The sequence below is a fragment of the Somniosus microcephalus genome, chromosome 2 (assembly GCF_052327205.1).
Source record: "Somniosus microcephalus isolate GS21.2 chromosome 2, FLI_Smic_1.0, whole genome shotgun sequence".
NCBI lineage: Eukaryota > Metazoa > Chordata > Chondrichthyes > Squaliformes > Somniosidae > Somniosus > Somniosus microcephalus.
This window is the reverse complement of record NC_140988.1, coordinates 387,469,797-387,489,279: the sequence shown is the minus strand read 5'-3', so window position 1 is coordinate 387,489,279 and position 19,483 is coordinate 387,469,797. Positions and strand designations below refer to the sequence as shown.

The 19,483-nt window shown below is 49.0% G+C and overlaps 1 protein-coding gene across 1 annotated transcript in view; it reads left to right on the top strand.

The window, feature by feature from the left end:
* LOC147123857 (retinol dehydrogenase 11) overlaps positions 1 to 19,483 on the top strand; it is a 64,075-nt gene that overhangs the window by 25,730 nt on the left and 18,862 nt on the right. The window contains exon 2 of the mRNA XM_085976429.1: positions 8,094 to 8,333. Coding sequence (XP_085832555.1) covers positions 8,094 to 8,333 — 240 coding nt within the window. The remainder of the gene's footprint in view (positions 1 to 8,093; positions 8,334 to 19,483) is intronic.

The window sequence follows — 19,483 nt, the reverse complement described above, 5'->3', positions numbered from 1 at the left end:
GTGCCATTATCAGAACGCATAATGGACACCTGTCCTCTTCTACAGACAAAGCGCCGCAAGGCGTTAATACAGGAATCAGTGTCAAGCGTGTGTGCCACCTCAATATGAACTGCTCTGATGGTCAAACAAGTGAAAAGCACACCATATCTCTTGACAAGGCTCCGTCCTCGCTTTACCTCGAAAGGCCCGAAATAGTCTACCCCTACGTTTGTAAATGGGGGCTTGTCTGGTAACAAACGGTCTTCAGGCAGGTCTGCCATTTTCTGCTCCCCAGCTCTAGCGTGTAACCGTCTGCAAACAATACATTCAGAGAGTATTTTTCTTATTACGGAATTAGCTCCTGGAATCCAGTATCTTTGTCTTAGCTTCGCAAGCACGTGATTCCTCCCACTGTGTCCAATACTCTGGTGTATATGCTGAAGAATGAGAGTAGCAACCCGGAGGTCCTTAGAAAGGATAGCAGGATGCTTGGCCTCCTCTGGCATAGCAGATTTGTTTAGTCTCCCTCCCACCCTCAGTACTCCATCTTGCAGTGTAGGGTCCAGCTTGTAGATATGACTACCTTTCTTGATTGGAGTATTTTGCTGTAGAGCTTCGGTTTCTTCTGGGTATCTTTGTCTTTGACTGAAGCAAACTATCTCCTTCTCAGCCTTGGCCAAATCCTCCACGGTCAATGAATTCTTGCTCAATGTGGTCTTGTGCTGATGCATACACTGCTGTAGAAGCATTCTCTGCTTATCAGGGTTACTTTCAGACTGACTGATAGTGGCTCAGTACTCTTTTCTCTTACCGCTCAGGTGTAGCAGCAACTCTTTCAACCTTAGAAACCATGCAACTGCTTTCCTCAACTGGTGCCATCCTGAGAAATGGTTAACAAGCTTGTTCACTGTGTCAAAGTTCTCTTTCGTAGTTATGAAATTTACTGTGACTGATCTCTTGACTTCGACGTCGTCTTCAGTAATCTGACTTGGCATATCTGGTCTTTCTGGCCATGATCTCTCTGTTTCCAGCAGATAACTTGGGCCTTGTATCCAAGTTTCACTCCTCATGAAGTTTTCAGCCTTCAATCCCCGTGAGGCTTGATCTGCTGGGTTTAATGAGGTGTTTACATACCTCCATTGAGATGGTTGTGTAGCTTCTCTAATGGATGAGATTCTGTTTGCTACGAAGGTCTTGAAGCGTATCTTCTCATTCTCTATATACTTCAGCACCGTCGTGATATCCGTCCAGAAGACAGATTCTTCTAATGGGGGCTGTAACTCTTTACGCATCACCTGGTCAACTTTAACTGCAACAACCGCTGCCGTCAATTCCAGTCTCGGGATGGTGACCTGCTTCAGCGGAGCCACCCTGGATTTTCCCATGAGGAAGGCACAATGTTTCTGGCCCTGTTGATTTGTCAGCAAGAGGTAGGTAGCCGTGCCATAGCCGTCCTCACTGGCGTCCGAGAAATGATGTAGTTGAGCCGTCTTTGTAACTCCAAAACTCGCGGGCTTGATGCATCTACTGACGTTGAAGCTAGAAAGTTGTTGCAAATCTGTCAGCCATCTGAGCCATCTCTGAGCTTGACCTTCTGGGATATCTTCATCCCATCCTCTCTTGTCTCTACACAGCTCTTGTAGCATCAGCTTCACCGGCAGAATGAGTGGTGCCAGGAATCCGAGAGGTTCGTAGATGGAACTGACCACGGAGAGAATCCCTCGTCTTGTGGATGGTCTTTCGTTCACCATTATCCTGAAGTTGAACGTGTCTGACTCGATGCACCATTGTACACCAAGAGCTCTCTCGATAGGAAGGACATCGTGGCTCAGGTCCAGATCTTTGACTTCAGTGGCTCTTTCCTTTTCTGGGATAGAAGCTAGAACTGCTCTGCTGTTGCTTATCCACTTAGTCAGATGGAATCCTCCATTTGAACACAGAGTTCTAAGGTCTCTTGACAGTGCGATGGCATCGTCTTCTGTTGACACGGACTTCAGACAGTCATCGACATAAAAGTTTCTGAAGATTGTCTCCACAGCCTCGGATGGTGCTTTGCCTTTGCCATCTTCTGCAGTTTCTCTGAGAGCGTAGCTTGCACAGCTGGGAGATGATGTGGCTCCAAACAAGTGTACGGCCATTCTACATTCCACCATCGCTTGACTAACGTCGCCATCTGGCCACCAAAGGAAACGCAGAAGATCAGCATCTTCGTCAGGGATTCTGACTTGGTAGAACATTGATTCTATATCTGCCATCATGGCAACGAGCTCTTGTCTAAACCTAGTCAAGACGCCAATGAGGGTATTAGTAAGATCAGGACCTTGAAGCAGCTGGTCATTCAATGAAGTTCCTCTGAATGAGGCGGCGCAGTCAAACACTACACGGATCTTTTTCTTCTTTGGGTGATACACCCCGTGATGAGGAATGTACCAGACCCTTCCATCGTCTCTGTTCAACTGTTCTTCGGGCACTTTTACAGCATAGCCTTTCGCTATGATGTTTCTCATGAAGTCTTTGTAGTCTTCGTGAAAGTCGGGGTTCTTGTTCAGCTTTCTCTTTAGACTGATGGCGCGTTGCTCTGCTATGCAGCGATTGTTCGGCATCTTCGCGGTCTGTCTTCTCAGTGGCAAACCAATGTGATAGTGGCCATCAATGAACTGTGTAGACCTTGTCATCAAATCCATGAACTGATGGTCTTCTTGTGACATCTCTGTCTTTTCCTCACAGCTGCGTTCTGGGAAGTCTGCGTTGAACTGCTGTATCAACAGCTCTTCAATGCTTGCGATAGAGATGCGATTAACTGTGACGTTTTGTCGTTCCTCCTTGTTCGACTTGTGGCCATCATCTCTCCTTACCGGTCCATTGACTACCCATCCAAGGGCTGTCCTGACGGTGTAGGGTCCGTCATCCTTGCTGTTTATCACCTGCCATGGCTCCATAGTTTTGTAGGCATTGGTTCCAATTAATAGGCCAATTTCTGCTTCAATGTATGGGAGACGTACCTTTTCTAGGTAGGGCCATCTATCCACATCCTTCTGCAGGGCTAGGTTCCCTATTCTAACAGGAATCTCCCTCTGTGTGAAAACATTAGGCAGGTCTATGAAGTCCTTCTCTTCAAGTCCACACACTTCTAGGTCTGACAGGATATAACTTTGCATTGACTTCTCATGACCCATGGTGCGTAATAGGATTTCTGTTCTTCTGCCTCTAACGTTCAGCTGTCGCATGAGTGATTCTGTGCAGAACGTTGCTGAACTACCTGGATCCATGAAGGCGTAAGTCTCCACAACCTTCTCACTCCTCTTAGACTTGATCCTTACTGGTACGATGGCAAGAATACAGTCACTGTCACCGGCCCCAGTGAGTCCACAAGTCTCTGGTTCTAGCGACACCAGAGCACTTGAAACAACCTTCTCGTCGGTATTGTTTTCTTCACTCTTCTTCGAGACTTGTTCTTCTTTATGGATATGCAGCAGACTGGGATGTTTCCGAGTGCACTCTCTGCATGTTGTTCTTTGCTTACAGTTTCTACTCAGGTGCCCCTGAGAGAGACATCCAAAACATAGGCCGTTGTACTTCAGGAATTCGATTCTGTCCTTATGTGGCTGTGCTTTGATGTTGCTGCAGAAATCCAATGTGTGATTCTTCTGGCAGAATAAGCATGGCTTCTGAAAGGCATTAGCAGGCGTCACTGTGCTGCTCTTTTTGGGAGATGAGTTCTGGGGCCTTTCTTCCTCGGCCTGAGTGACGATAGTTGCAAAGCTGCTTCCCCTGGAACCACCTTTCCTGAGAGTCTTTGATTCAGCAGGCTTGGCTTTCACTCTTCCATCGGTGGTCGGGCTGACATCCTGGATGTTTCCAAACAATGGGTCCCTAGCAATTTTAGCCTGTTTGTCTATGAAATTCACTAAGTCTGCAAACCTGGCTCTACTTTTCATCTCTCCATTATCTCAAAGGCTGTTCTTCTCCATTGTTCTCTCATCCTGTAAGGAAGCTTAGAGATGACGATTCTCATAGTCGTACGATTGTCCATCTCTTCCATGAATTCAACATCCTCCATGGTGTTGCGACATCCTATGAGGAAGAGAACATATGCGTTCAATGCCTCTCCGTCTTCCGATCTGATCTGTGGCCACTTGGTAGCCTTTTCGATATATGCAGTGGCTATCTTCAGCTCGTTACCATAGTGCTCCTGCAGCAACTTCCTGGCTTCTATGTATCCCCGGTCCGGTCTCACGTGTTCACAGCTTCTGACCAGGTCTTGTGGTTTACCACTGGTGTACTGTCCCAGGTAGTACAACTTATCACTGCTGCTCTCTGTCTTGGAGTCAATGGCTTGTTCAAAGGATCTGATGAAGGGCTTATACTTGAGTGGGTCGCCTTGGAACACTGGTATGTCTCTTTGAGGGAGTCGAAACAGATTCTGTTGTTTTACAAGCATCTCTGTAATTTCGTTCTGACGTTGCATCACTCGGTATAGGCTTCTCCCTGTGTCTTCAGGCCTCTGGTGGTCATCAGCAGGGCCTAGTCTAGACCGCCTGACATCTGGGGTAGCATCACGTGCTCCTGTTAGTGGAGAGGCCACTCTTCCACGCTGTAATGCCGGGGAATTGCTTTCGGGCTCTGTTGTAACTCTTGAAGGTGCCCTGGATCCAACTCTATGTGGCAACGTTGACTGGCAGTGGCTCCCGCCGTCCCGTGAGCCTTCATAATCTTCGTACGCACTCAACCTGGCATCTGAGACCTCGATAGCTGTTTTCATCTCCAGCCGTTCTTTCTTTGCCTGCACCTGGGCCCGCTGGGCCTGCACTTGTGCCTGTTGGGCCTGCACTTGGGCCTGCAGTTGGGCCTGTTGGGCCTGCAGTTGAGCCTGCAGTTGGGCCTGTTGGGCCTGCAGTTGGGCCTGCAGTTGGGCCTCTTGGACCTGCAGTTGGGCCTCTTCCCGTTCAAGAGCTTGCTTCTCATCTAAAGATGCTGCGCGCGCCATCAACGCCGCCCGTTCAGCCTCCGCTCTCATGCGTCGCGCCGAGCTTGTGGTAGAAGCGACTGACCTGCGTCCAGAAACAGAGCTACCTTCTTTTCGATTTTTGCTCGGTCTGGCGGAAGTCTCTGAAATGCTATCGTCTGGTCCGACTTCATCGTCAACCTTATCTTTCTCTGCTGTATCAGCATCTTGACGAATTTTTAACATCCACTGCTCCGTGGCCTTGATATAGTCCTTAATGCTGGTTGATTTAAGATCAAACCAGTCGTGCTGATCAGTGTTTCCCTCTTCTTCAGACAGAAGTGCTAATACATCTTCATTGAGTACATTAAATTCTTCATGCAGCTTGGAGAAATCGTAATACATCATGTCTTCAGCTTTCTTAATATTAGCATTATCTTCCATGAGACGATCAATTATCTTCATTTTTCCAGTTATCTGAACTAATTTAGCCTTCCTTGCACCTATGCTTCTATGTAACTTCTCTTCCCTTGCCTTTGGGGTGAGCTTTATTTCCCTCTTTTGGCCAGCAATCCTTCTGGCTGGGGGAAGCTCCTGGCTCCGTAAGGCCTCGGCCATTTTACCCGCAGCTCTTATTTAGCTTCTCAACAGAATGAACAAAGCAAGTAACAGTCACTGTACCTTCGCTTTCTTAAATTGTCGTCTGGCTCCGTGACCATTCATGTATACGTTCGCCGACGATTCCGTCCCTTCCTTCTTAGGGAGCTAGTTTTTGACTAATGTAGTGGCGCTTCTTAGTTTCCAAACAGGCAGGCCACTGGGCTGTGGGGCCTTTAACATCGAGTAGACGCGTGTCGAAATAAAACGTTCCCAAACGTAGCTTTGTCTTTTAAACGGTTTACTATAACACTTAACAAACAGAATTACAAAGCAAACACGTATAAACGAACACGGTCAAAAACTGTACTGCTCCAAACCTCACAGCTTCTGCCTCTTTCACCACGTGCAGTTTAAAACTGTAAGATGGCTGCACCCATGTGTGGCTTAGGGACTGTTCCATAGTGGCAAGAATGAAGGGGGTGTCGGACTATACTACTGGAGCAAGAAAATAGGGGGTTTCTTAATACAATAAGTCGTTCAGGTAAATTAACTGTATTATGCCATTTAGCCACTATTTTAAAGTATTTTCTTAAGCTTTTATGGCTCTTACACCTGCTCTCGAGAGGTATCGCTACTAGCAGGACCACCAGCTACAACCCCCGGGGGAATGGCCAGGTGGAAAGGGAGAATGCGACGGTCTGGAAGGCAGTCCTTTTAAACTTGAAATCTAAGGGCCTTCCGACCTCTTGCTGGCAGGAAGTCCTCCCTGCGGCGCTCCATTCCATTCGGTCACTGCTCTGTACAGCCACCAATGCTACCCCTCACGAGAGAATGTTCTCCTTCCCCAGGAAGTCCACATCGGGGATCTCGTTACCGACATGGCTGACTTCTCCAGGACCCGTCCTACTGCGGAAGCACGTGAGGTCCCATAAGACGGACCCCCTGGTCGAGAGGGTGAGCCTCCTCCATGCCAACCCTCAGTATGCTTACGTGGTGTACCCGGACGGGCGGGAGGACACAGTCTCCATACGAGACCTCGCACCTTCGGGTGCTCCCGCAACACCTCCCTCGCCACCCACCACTACCCACGCCTACCCCCAGTACGCTTACGTAGCGTACCCGGACGGGCGGGAGGACACAGCCCCCACACGAGATCTAGCACCTTTGGGTGCCCCTGAAACACTACCATTGCCATCCACCACTACCCACAACCCAACCCCGCTAGACGGCATGCCGCAGCCCCAGGACCCGTCATTGATCACCCAACCACTCAATGAGACGCCAGATTCAACGTTGGATGCTGCACCATCACCGCCGCCACCACGACGATCAGGACGGCATACAAGGCCACCTGATAGACTTACTTACATGAACCTTTAGTACACTTCACCCCGCCGGACTCAATTTTAAACAAGGGGTGAATGTGGTAAACCACTGTTATTGTTGTTGTTGTTGTTGTTGTTGTTACACACTGTTGTACCTATGCATGCCTCAACATGTCTCGGCTGGCTCCACCCACAGGCCCAGGTATAAAGGTGATTGACCTGCAGCCCCCTGCCTTCTTGGAACCCAGTCAACCACGAGAGGCATGCTCTGTTCTTTGCTAATAAAAGCCTTTAGTTACTCTCTTAACTCTCAGTCTTTTATGAGTAATTGATAGCGCATCAAGCAGTTCTTTGCAAAGCGGGAAATCCGCAGACTCTCTGTAGTCTGCAGTCATTTCTACAAGGCAAAAACACTTTAGTTAATCCTAAGTATACTTTGAAGAATAGAACCCTGTTGTGTTTTACTCTAAACAGACCCTTAAGTGCAGAGGTGTGACTCGCTTGGCTGAACCCATACATCTCTCAAGGGGTTGTTCTGGCAGTTTTAATCTCTCAGCATTTGACCCTTAATCCTGTTTAAAACTTAACTGGGTTTATACAATTTTACAGACCTCTATTGTTCAACTCAAGAGCATGAATTAACCCATTCCCTCCACCTTGTATATTGATGTTGCAACTGAATCTTGGTTTGTCTTGCCCTATTAAATCCAATTATTAATTTCTTACTTCATTGTCAAGGAGAGAGAGAGAGGGATGTTGTAAAGAGAGAGGGAGGGAGGGATTTTCTAAGGCAGTGAGAGGAAGAGGGATGTTGTAAAGGAGGAGTCCCCCCTCATAGAATCATTAGTATAGCACAGAAGGAGGCCATTCGGCCCATTGAGTGTGTGCCGGTTCTTTTGAAGAGCAATCCAGTGAGTCCCACTCCCCCGCTCTTTCCCCATATCCCTGCAATCTTTTCTCCTTCAAGTATTTAGCCAAATGTAAGAAATCACACAACACCAGGTTATAGTCCAACAGCTTTATTTGAAATCACAAGCTTTCGGAGCGCTGCTCCTTCTTCAGGTGAAGCCTGTGATTTCAAATAAAGCTGTTGGACTATAACCTGGTGTTGTGTGATTTCTTACATTTGTCCACCCCAGTCCAACTCCGGCATCTCCACACCACAAGTATTTAGCCAGTTCTCTAATGGAAAAGCGTTGTGTTTTGGAGCTTCATCGCCGTGAGCCTTTTTCCTGTGTGCCCAGGGATCGGGAGGTACATCGCTCAGGACCTTGCCCAGAGAAATGCTCGTGTGATCCTGGCCTGCCGTAGTTTGGAGCGAGGACAGAGAGTGGAGCGAGAGATACGGCGCAGGACGGGGAACAATAACGTTCACCTGCGCATTCTGGACACCAGCTCCATGGAATCGGTGAGGAACTTCACGGAGCGGATTAAGGAGGAGGAGAAACGGCTGGATATCCTTGTAAATAACGCAGGCGCTTCAGGTAACATGATGGTCTTTAACGTGCAACAGTGTAGAATAATGTAGAGCCTGGGGACAAAGCAAAAGGGCTGAAAGTAGGGAAAGGTCTGGGGCTCTACTCCCCAGGAATGATTGATTTTTGACACGTTTTCGGTTGATTTCCCAGTGTTTTGAAGTGTTCTGTGAGTCAACGTTTGGAGCCCAAAGAAATGAGCCTGCTGTGGTTTTCTATAAATATATTGAATTGAAATAAAAGGATTTGACAATTGACATGATTCTTGCACCACGAGAAGGTGAGTGTAAGACATCATTCCCACGTACATGCAGGGCTCTGAGCTAACTGAGGAAACGTTAATAACAAGGGTTTTAATCGGATTGCTTATAAAAATACTTTATCGAAATAGAAGTAAATAAGGAACATTTTCAATGCAAAATAATGAATGTAAAGAACATCATAACCTGTATTCCTATAGGTCGCCTCGGCTGTAGGGAGATCATTATGTTAAGGAGAATAATTCGTTAATATCATGTGTCATGGCCACATCAAATCAACATTTAAACATTTTTAACAATCTATTCTCAGTACCAGAACAGATAAACAAGTTGGAAAACATTCTACTGATAATCTCTACAATAATTTCTGGAATGCACTGCCTGAAAGGGCGGTGGAAGCAGATTTAATAGTTGTAATCTGTGCGGGTCGAACAAATGACGGGCAGAGACACGATGGGCTGGGGCGTGTCAGTGTGGGCGGGCTGGGGCGTGTCAGTATGGGCGGGCTGGGGCGTGTCGGTGTGGGCGGGCTGGGGCGTGTCAGTGTGGGCGGGCTGGGGCGTGTCGGTGTGGGCGGGCTGGGGCGTGCCGGTGTGGGCGGGCTGGGGCGTGTCAGTGTGGGCGGGCTGGGGCGTGTCGGTGTGGGCGGGCTGGGGCGTGTCAGTGTGGGCGGGCTGGGGCGTGTCAGTGTGGGCGGGCTGGGGCGTGTCAGTGTGGGCGGGCTGGGGCGTGTCAGTGTGGGCGGGCTGGGCCGTGTCAGTGTGGGCGGGCTGGGGCGTGTCAGTGTGGGCGGGCTGGGGCGTGTCAGTGTGGGCGGGCTGGGCCGTGTCAGTGTGGGCGGGCTGGGGCGTGTCAGTGTGGGCGGGCTGGGGCGTGTCAGTGTGGGCGGGCTGGGGCGTGTCAGTGTGGGCGGGCTGGGGCGTGTCAGTGTGGGCGGGCTGGGGCGTGTCAGTATGGGCGGGCTGGGGCGTGTCGGTGTGGGCGGGCTGGGGCGTGTCAGTGTGGGCGGGCTGGGGCGTGTCAGTGTGGGCGGGCTGGGGCGTGTCAGTGTGGGCGGGCTGGGGCGTGTCAGTGTGGGCGGGCTGGGGCGTGTCAGTGTGGGCGGGCTGGGGCGTGTCAGTGTGGGCGGGCTGGGGCGTGTCAGTGTGGGCGGGCTGGGGCGTGTCAGTGTGGGCGGGCTGGGGCGTGTCAGTGTGGGCGGGCTGGGGCGTGTCGGTGTGGGCGGGCTGGGGCGTGTCGGTGTGGGCGGGCTGGGGCGTGTCGGTGTGGGCGGGCTGGGGCGGGTCAGGTGGAAATCGTGTCAGGACGCCGACTCCTAAGTGAAGTGTTGAAAAAGTGCGATTTTCCCCTAATTGGCCAATTGATTCCTGCGTGTGGGAACCCCTGGCCCAATTAGTCTTTTCATACAGAACGGCGCCTCCGATGACATCAACAATGCTGTTGGATTTAAGGCCTGCAAGCAGCCTTGATTCTTCTGGAGACTGCAAAGGCTCTGCAATTTATATGAAGTAGTTGAATTGTGGAAAATGTCAACGATCAAGCAAAAGTGTGCTCCTCGGTTTGATGAGCCCTCCCTCCAATCTCTGGTGCACGGAGCCAGCTGTAATAAGGAGGTGCTGTTCCCTTCCTCAGGGAGAAAAAACCCACCCCAGCAGACAAAAGCTGTAAGGCTACAAGTGGCCCAGGAGGTTAACTCCAGTTCAATGAGCCGCAGAACCTGGCTGCAATGCAGGAAGAGGTTTCATGACCACCTCCGCACCGGAAAAGTGAGTATGACTTTCCCATAGCCCTCAATCTGATCCCCATCGCCTCTCCTCACCAGCACTCTGCTATGCCAACCTCTTCCTCCACATCCCACTTGGCACTGACATCCCTGCACCCTTACCCATTCCCTCTCTCTCTATGGTCACATTCACTTAACTATTTGACCATGCAGCCCTCACACTTCCTATCACTGTGATGCCATGACAACAGTAACTTTCAACACTCAGGGAGGGTCCTTTGTCTCCTTCTAAGCATCTATGCTATGGATTCTCTACACGCACTGCTTCATTCTCACTCAAACTCCACTTGTGTCCCTCATTGCAGGAAAAGAGAGCCCACAATAAGAGGGAAAGAGCGAGGACAGGAGGAGGGCCACCCTCAGTAGCCCAGCTCACCCCCTGGGAGGAGGCGGCCCTGGAAATTGCTGGGATCGAGGAGGATACCCAAGTAGGAGACGGACAGGTGGGCGCATCGCAGCAAGCTGGTGACAGAATAGTTTTCCATCTCTCTCATAGACACAGCATGAGTCACTGATAATGATTGATGCTCTAACAGATTGACGTATGATCATCTGCAATATTCAATGTGCATTTAACCTTGGCCTCACATCTCTGACTCTTTCCTTTACTCCCCCACAGGACCATCGAAAGCCCCCGTCCCCACTATCCAGGAGGAACAGCCTGAGCCTCCAGACTCCTCAGAGGAAGCTGCAACCTCTGAGGGCGCAGCGTCAGCAGAATTCAGCGCACACTGCACCAGCGGAGATGATGGCTACATCCATGGAGGAGCTTAGTCGCCAGGGTATTGAAAATATGGTCATTGTTCAGAATAGACTGACATATCTCTTGAGGAGTGATGGTTAGCTATTGAGCAAACAAACCAGACCTTCATGCAAGTCCTCTGGAGTAGGACTTCCAGTGCAGAAACGGGTCCTCATGGCCCCCCTGCAGTGCAGCAAGGTGCTGTCAATCCACTTGCTAGCTCTGAAGTGGGGCTGACCCATGAGAGGGATGTTGGTGGCAGACAACAAGGAAGTGGGGGCTCCTCGCCAAGCGCTCACTCGGCCATGCCACAGCAAAGCCCTCGGTCAGAGCCCCACCAGAGTCCTCACCCAACTGAGATGGGCGTCTCAGCCCCTGCACAGCTGTAGGATCAGCAGACTGTTGGCGAGCCCGCACAGGTTCGCCACCCCAGAGGATGCCCGCCAAAGGCGTCAAGACAGGAGCAGCAAGAGAGTGAGCAAGGGGCCTCCACATCTGCTGAAGCCACAGGGGAAGCACCACGTAGGAGCATGCCTAAGAGGTAGATAAAGCACAAGTAGTCACAAGGGTAGTCACTTGGGTGCTGTGTTGTTTTGTTTTTGGACCAGCCATCATTGTGATTGTATTATAAAGTGTTTTGATGGCAAACTGTTGAAGTTGTGGCCTGTGTCATTTCGCAAATGGGACTTTCACATTGAGGGCTTAGGGCACCTTGCGATTATCCGAATGGTGGTCAGAGTGGTAGGATTCCGTAGGTTCTTCTCCATTGTTGATGATCTGGTAAGAAGGAGCGAGACTAAAGTGTTTGATTGTGCAGGCTAAGCAAATCTGGCCAGGATGAGTGCGTCCCTTGCATCCCGGGCAGCAATATGGTCGCGCTCTGACGTCTTCTGGCCTGTGCATCTTCAGGTGGGTGACTAGCAGCTTGACGCTCCTGTTGATGCTCCTGCTGTTGGTGTTGCTGTTGTTCAGGGTTCTGCTGCTGCCGCGACTGCTCTGCATCCGAATCTGGTGTCCAGGAGAAAAGGAATTAAATGGTCGCCATTCTTCTGGTATATGCCTCAGTTGAGGAAGCGCTTAGTCAAGGTGGGGAGAGGGGTTTCCCAGGAGGTTACACTGGAGATGGGTGTCAGGCTCCAAACTTCTACAACACTGAGTATGCCTGCTAAAAGTTCCCCCAGACCTGAAACAACAAAGTTCTGCCACCTGCAAACGATCATTGGTGAAATCTCCTTTGTAATGGTGGAGCTGCAGCTGTTAGTAAGCAATTCACTTGTGAGGCCGCCAGGATTACCGGGCGTGTTCCAGAGGAGAAGTGTAGGACGTGGGAAAAGTGTTAAAATTGGAAAGGCCTCTCAAAATGGGATTATAGAGGCATTTAAGTGGTTGTTAAGGGCTTTAAGGGCCTATCCCGCCTCATGGAGGTGGGATGGAAAGCGGGTCAAAAAGCATACATTTGGGAAAATTGCTCGGAGGCGGGATGGAGGCGGGATCGGGCCCGCCCACCAGATTTGGCGATTTTAACAACTCACACGCCTCCAATCCCGCCTCCTCAGGCCTGGCAAAATCAAGCCCCAAGAGTTGCAGTCAAGGTGCTTGTTTACTTGGCCAGAGCGGACTGAGCATGCTCATACTAAACCATGTGACAAACAGTGACAAATCATGTGACAATACATTACACTGCTTTCCCCTTAAAACAAATGTACATATTCCCCTCTCAATACAACACAACTATGGTCCCACCTTTCCCAGCATTACACGTACCACACAACAAAAACTCCCGGCTTTGTTTCATTTAATTCCACTATAAATCCAGTTTAATACCAGCTTTACGGAGCCTTCCTGATCTCCTCACAGAAGGTTTTGGCGTTTTCCGACTCTCTCATTATAACTATTTCCATTCATCACAGATCCCACTCCCGCCCTATTCACAGTCTGATCCTGGACTCTCAGTCCCACTCCGCCCTGTTCCCAGTCTGATCCTGGACTCTCAGACCCACTCCGCCTGGTTCCCAGCCTGATCCTGGACTCTCAGTCCCACTCCCGCCCTGTTCCCAATCTGATCCTGGACTCTCAGTCCCACTCCCGCCCTGTTCCCAATCTGATCCTGGACTCTCAGACCCACTCCGCCCTGTTCCCAGCCTGATCCTGGACTCTCAGTCCCACTCCTGCCCTGTTCACAGTCTGATCCTGGACTCTCAGACCCACTCCGCCCTGTTCCCAGTCTGATCCTGGACTCTCAGTCCCACTCCCGCCCTGTTCCCAGTCTGATTCTGGACTCTCAGTCCCACTCACGCCCTGTTCCCAGTCTGATCCTGGACTCTCAGTCCCACTCCCGCCCTGTTCACAGTCTGATCCTGGAGTCTCAGTCCCACTCCCGCCCTGTTCCCAATCTGATCCTGGACTCTCAGTCCCACGCCTGCCCTGTTCACAGTTTGATCCTGGACTCTCAGTCCCACTCCGCCCTGTTCCCAGTCTGATCCTGGACTCTCAGTCCCACTCACACCCTGTTCCCAGTCTGAGCCTGGACTCTCAGTCCCACTCCCGCCCTGTTCCCAGTCTGAACTTGGACTCACAGTCCCACTCCGCCCTATTCCCAGTCTGATCCTGGACTCTCTGTCCCACTCCCGCCCTGTTCACAGTCTGATCCTGGACTCGGTCCCACTCCCGCCCTGTTCACAGTCTGATCCTGGACTCTCAGAATTCCCTGGATGCTGGAGAGGTCTTAGCGGATTGGAAAACCGCAAATGTAACGTCTCTTTTCAAGAAAGGAGGGAGACAGAAAGCAGGAAACTGTCGGCCAGTTAGCCTAACATCTGCCATTGGGAAAATGCTGGAATCCATTATTAAGGAAGTAATAGCAGGACATTTAGAAACTCATAATACAGGAGATGGTTCTGTGATAGTAGATTGGCGGTTAGGATCAGATCAGCCATGATCTTATTGAATGGCGGAGCAGGCTCGAGGGGCCGATTGGCGGAGCAGGCTCGAGGGGCCGATTGGCCTACTCCTGCTCCTATTTCTTATGTTCTTATGTAAGCAGAGTCAACATGGTTTTATGAAAGGGAAATCATGTTTGACAAACTTACTAGAGTTCTTTGAGGATGTAACGAGCAGGGTGGATAAAGGGGAACCAGTAGATGTGGTGTATTTGGATTTCCAGAAGGCATTCGATAAGGTGCCGCATAAAAGGCTACTGCACAAGATATGGAGATCGGGCGGGAAAGTGGAGTTGAGGTCGATTTTCAGCCATGATCTTATTGAATGGCGGAGCAGGCTCGAGGGGCCGTATAGCCTATTCCTGCTCTTATTTCTTATGTTCTTAAGATAAAAGCTCATAGTGTTAGGGTAATATATTAGACTGTCTAGAGGATTGGCTAACTGACAGAAATCAGAGAGTCGGGATAAATAATTCATTTTCAGGTTGGCAAACGGTAACTAGTTGGGTGCTGCAGGGATCGATGCTGGGGCCTCAACTATTTGCAATCTAGTTTAATGACTTGGATGAAACATAGAAACATAGAAGATAGGAGCAGGAGTAGGCCATTCAGCCCCTCGAGCCTGCTCCGCCATTTAATGAGATCATGGCTGATCATCTAAATTCAGTACCCTGTCCCTGCTTTCTCACCATATCCCTTGATCCCTTTAGCCTTAAGAAATATATCTAACTCCTTCTTGAATATATTTAATGAATTGGCCTCAACTGCCTTCTGTGGTAGAGAATTCCACAGGTTCACCGCTCTCTGGGTGAAGAAATTCCTCCTCATCTCAGTCCTAAATGGCTTACCCCTTATCCTTAGACTGTGACCCCTGGTTCTGGACTCCCCGACCGTTGGGAACATCCTTCCTGCATCTAGTCTGTCTAGTCCTGTTAGAATTTTATAAGTTTCAATGAGATCCCCTCTCATTCTTCTAAACTCCAACGAATATAAGCCCAATCGACCCATTCTCTCCTCATATGTCATTCCTGCCATCCCAGGTATCAGTCTGGTGAATCTTCGCTGCACTCCCTCCATGGCAAGAACATCCTTCCTCAGATAAAGTGACCAAAACTGCATACAATACTCAAGGTGTGGTCTCACCAAGGCCCTGTACAACTGCATCAAGACAGCCTTGCTCCTGTACTCGAATCCTCTCCCTATGAAGGCCAACATACCATTTGCCTTCTTAACCGCCTGCTGCACCTCCAGAACCAGGGGTCACAGCCTAAAGATAAGGGGTAAGCCATTTAGGACTGAGATGAGGAGGAATTTCTTCACCCAGAGAGTGATGAACCTGTGGAATTCTCTACCACAGAAGGCAGTTGAGGCCAATTCATTAAATATATTCAAGAAGGAGTTGGATATATTTCATAAGGCTAAAGGGATGAAGGGATATGGGGAGAAGGCAGGGGCAGGGTACTGAATTTGGATGATCAGCCATGATCTCATTGAATGGCGGAGCAGGTTCGAGGGGCTGAATGACCTACTCCTGCTCCTATCTTCTATGTTTCTACGTTTCTATGCTTACCTTCAGCGACTGGTGCACAAGGACACCCAGGTCTCGTTGCACTTCCCCTTTTCCCAATCTATTGCCGTTCAGATAATAATCTGCCTTCCTGTTTTTGCCAGCAAAGTGGATAACCTCGCATTTATCCATGTTATACTGCATCTGCCATGCATCTGCCCAATCACCCAACCTGTCCAAATCATCCTGGAGTTTCTCTGAATCCTCCTCACAGCACACACGCCCACCCAGCTTTGTGTCATCTGCAAACTTGGAGATATTACATCTAGTTCCCTCGTCTAGATCATTAAAATATATTGTGAATAACTGGGGTCCTAGCACCGATCCCTGTGGTACCCCACTAGTCACTGCCTGCCACTCAGAAAAAGACCTGTTTATTCCAACTCTTTGCTTCCTGTCTGCCAACCAGTTCTCTATCCAAGTCAGTACCTTACCCCCAATCCAATGTGCCTTAACTTTACACGCTAATCTCTTATGCGGGACCTTATCGAAAGCCTTCTGAAAGTCCAAATGCACCACATCCACTGGTTCTCCCTTATCTATTCTACCAGTTACATCCTCAAAAAATTCCTGTAGATTAGTCAAGCATGATTTACCTTTTTGTAAATCCATGTTGACTTTGTCCGATCCTGTCACTGTTTTCCAAGTGCTCTGCTATTACATCTTTTATGATGGACTCTAGCATTTTCCCCACTACTGATGTCAGGCTTACCGGTCTATAATTCCCCGTTTTCTCTCTACCACCTTTTTTGAACAGTGGGGTTACATTAGCTACCCTCCAATCCATGGGAACTGTGCCAGAGTCCATAGAATTTTGAAAGATGACCAGCAATGCATCTACTATTTCTAGGGTCACTTCCTTAAGTACCCTAGGATGTAGTTTATCAGGCCCTGGGGATTTATTGGCCTTCAATCTCGTCAATTTCCCTAACACCATTTCCCTACAAATACTGATTTCATTCAGTTCCTCCCTCTCATTAGATCCTATGTTCCCCGGCATCTCTGTGAGGTTATTTGTGTCCTCCTTTATGAAGACAGAACACAATATGTATTTAATTGGTCAGCCATTTCTTTGTTCCCCATTATAAATTCGCCTGATTCTGACTACAAGGGACCTACACTTGACTTCACCAATCTTTTTCACTTCACATATCTATAGAAGCTTTTACAGTCAGTTTTTATGTTCCCTGGAAGCTTGCTCTCATACTCTATTTTCCCCCTCTTAATTAATCCTTTTGTCCTCCTTTGCTGAATCCTAAACTGCTCCCAATCCTCATGTTTGCTGCTTTTTCTGGCCAATTTATATGTCCTCTCCTTGGATTTTATGCGATCCCTAATTTCCCTTGTTAGCCACGGTTGCGTCACCTTTTTTGTTTTATTTTTATGCCAAACAGGGATGAACAAATTCTGTAATTCATCCATGCGATCTTTAAATGTTTGCCATTGCCTATCCACCGTCAACCCTTTGAGTAACGTTCCCCAATCCATCTTAGCCAACTCGCGCCTCATACCATCGTAGTTTCCTTTATTTAAATTCAGGACCCTATGACATGAATCAGTCATTCATGAAAGAAAGACTTATGAAATAATACTGAGTGGGCTGCGGGTGGCGCTGTCCAGGGAGGCTATAAATACTCGGGCACAGGCCCAGCTTGCGCAGGACATTCTAACAGGATCTAGTGAAGGACACAACTAGACCTCCATGTTGTAAAACAGTTGATTAAAGCTTTGTTTAACGCTTAGGCCAAGTGCCTAGTAGTTTTCTTACGTCACCCTAGTCTCTGAGTCAACTACTTCACTCTGCATCTTAATGAAGAATTCTATCATATTATGATCGCCCCCTCCCCAAGGGGTCTTGCACAACAAGATTGCTAATCAATCCTTTCTCATTACATAACACCCAGTCTAAGATGACCTGATCTCTCGTTGGTTCCTCAACATATTGGTCCAGGAAACCATCCCGTATACACCCATGATAACTCCTGTGCCCTTATTGCACGCATCTCTAATTTCCCATTTAATGCCATCCCCAACCTCAGCATTACTGCTTGGGGGTCTGTATACAACTCCCACTAACATTTTCTGCCCCTTGGTATTTCTCAGCTCTACCCAAATAGATGATAGAGCTAATATCCTTCCTTACTATTGTGTTAATCTCCTCTTTAACTAGCAATGCTACCCCACCTCCTTTTCCTTTTTGCTTGTCCTTCCTGAATACTGAATACCCCTGGATGTTGAATTCCCAGCCTTGGTCACCCTGGAGCCATGTCTCCGTAATCCCAATGATATCATATCCGTTTACATCTATTTACACAGCTAATTCATCCAACTTATTATGAATGCTCCTCACATTAAGACACAAAGCCTTCAGGCTTGTTTTTTTAACACTCTTTGTCCTTTTAGAATTATTATTTACTGTGGCCCTATTTGATTTACACCTTGATTTCTCTGACTGCCACCTTTGCTTTTCTCCTTCCTGTCTTTTGCTTCTATCCTTGTTTCCCTTTCCTTGTCTCCCTGCACAGGTTCCCAACCCCCTGCCATTTTAGTTTACACCCTCCCCAACAGCACTAGCAAACACTCCCCCTAGGACATCGGTCCCGGTCCTGCCCAGGTGCAAACCGTCCAGTTTGTGTTGGTTCCACCTCCCCCAGAACTGGTTCCAATGTCCCAGGAATTTGAATCCCTCCCCCTTGCACCATTCCTCTAGCCACATATTCATCTGAAATATCCTGCTATTTCTACTCTGACTAGCACATGGCACTGGTAGCAATCCTGAGATTACTACCTTTGAGGTCCTATTTTTTAATTTACCTCTTAACTCCCTATATTCAGCTTTTAGGACCTCATCCTGTTTTTTACCTATATCGTTGGTACCTATATGCACCACGACAGCTGCTTGTTCACCCTCCCCCTCCAGAATGCCCTGCAGCCGCCCCGAGACATCCTTGACCCTTGCACCAGGGAGGCAACATACCATCCTGGAGACTCGTTTGCAGCCGCAGAAACGCCTATCTATTCCCCTTACAATAGAATCCCCTATCACTATAGCTCTCCTGCTCTTTTTCCTCTCATCCTGTGCAGCAGAACCACCCATGGTGCCAGGAAGTTGGCTGCTGCTGCCTTCCCCCGATAAGCCATCTCCCCCAAAAATATCCAAAGTGGTATATCTGTTTGAGAGGGGGATGGCCACAGGGGACCCCTGCACTACCTGCCTGCGCCTACTACTCTGCCTGGTGGTCACCCATTCCCTTCCTGCCTGTGCAGCCTTTACCTGCGGTGTGACCAACTCCCTAAACATGCTATCCACGATGTCCTCAGCATCGCAAATGCTCCAGTATGTATCCACTTGCAGCTCCAGTGCCGCAATGCGGTCTGCCAGTAGTTGCAGCTGGATACGCTTCCCGCACACATGGTCACCAGAGACACAGCAACTGTCCCTGATTTTCCACATAGTGCAGAAGGAGCATGCCACGGGGCTGAGCTGTGCTGCCATGAATTACCCTTTCATTAATTGAAATTAAATTAAATCAAATCAATACCACTAATTACACTACAATTAAATGATATACTCAAGGGCCCTCGTTTACTAGCTCTCCCCGCTATACAACAGAGACCTTAGAAACTGTAACCACAAAAATTAAGTTTGGAAAAAAGTGAGAAGGAGAGAAATACTCACCAACCAATCACTTATCTGCTTTCTGGTGATGTCACACTTCGATTACTTTTTACTTCTTTACACTCACCGGTCCGTTGTAGCCCCGGCTCACCGTTAAATCTCCCGAGGTTTGGCGCTCTCCAGACTCTCTCGCTCACCGTTAAATCTCCCGAGGTTTGGCACTCTCCAGCCGCTCTCGCTCACCTTGTA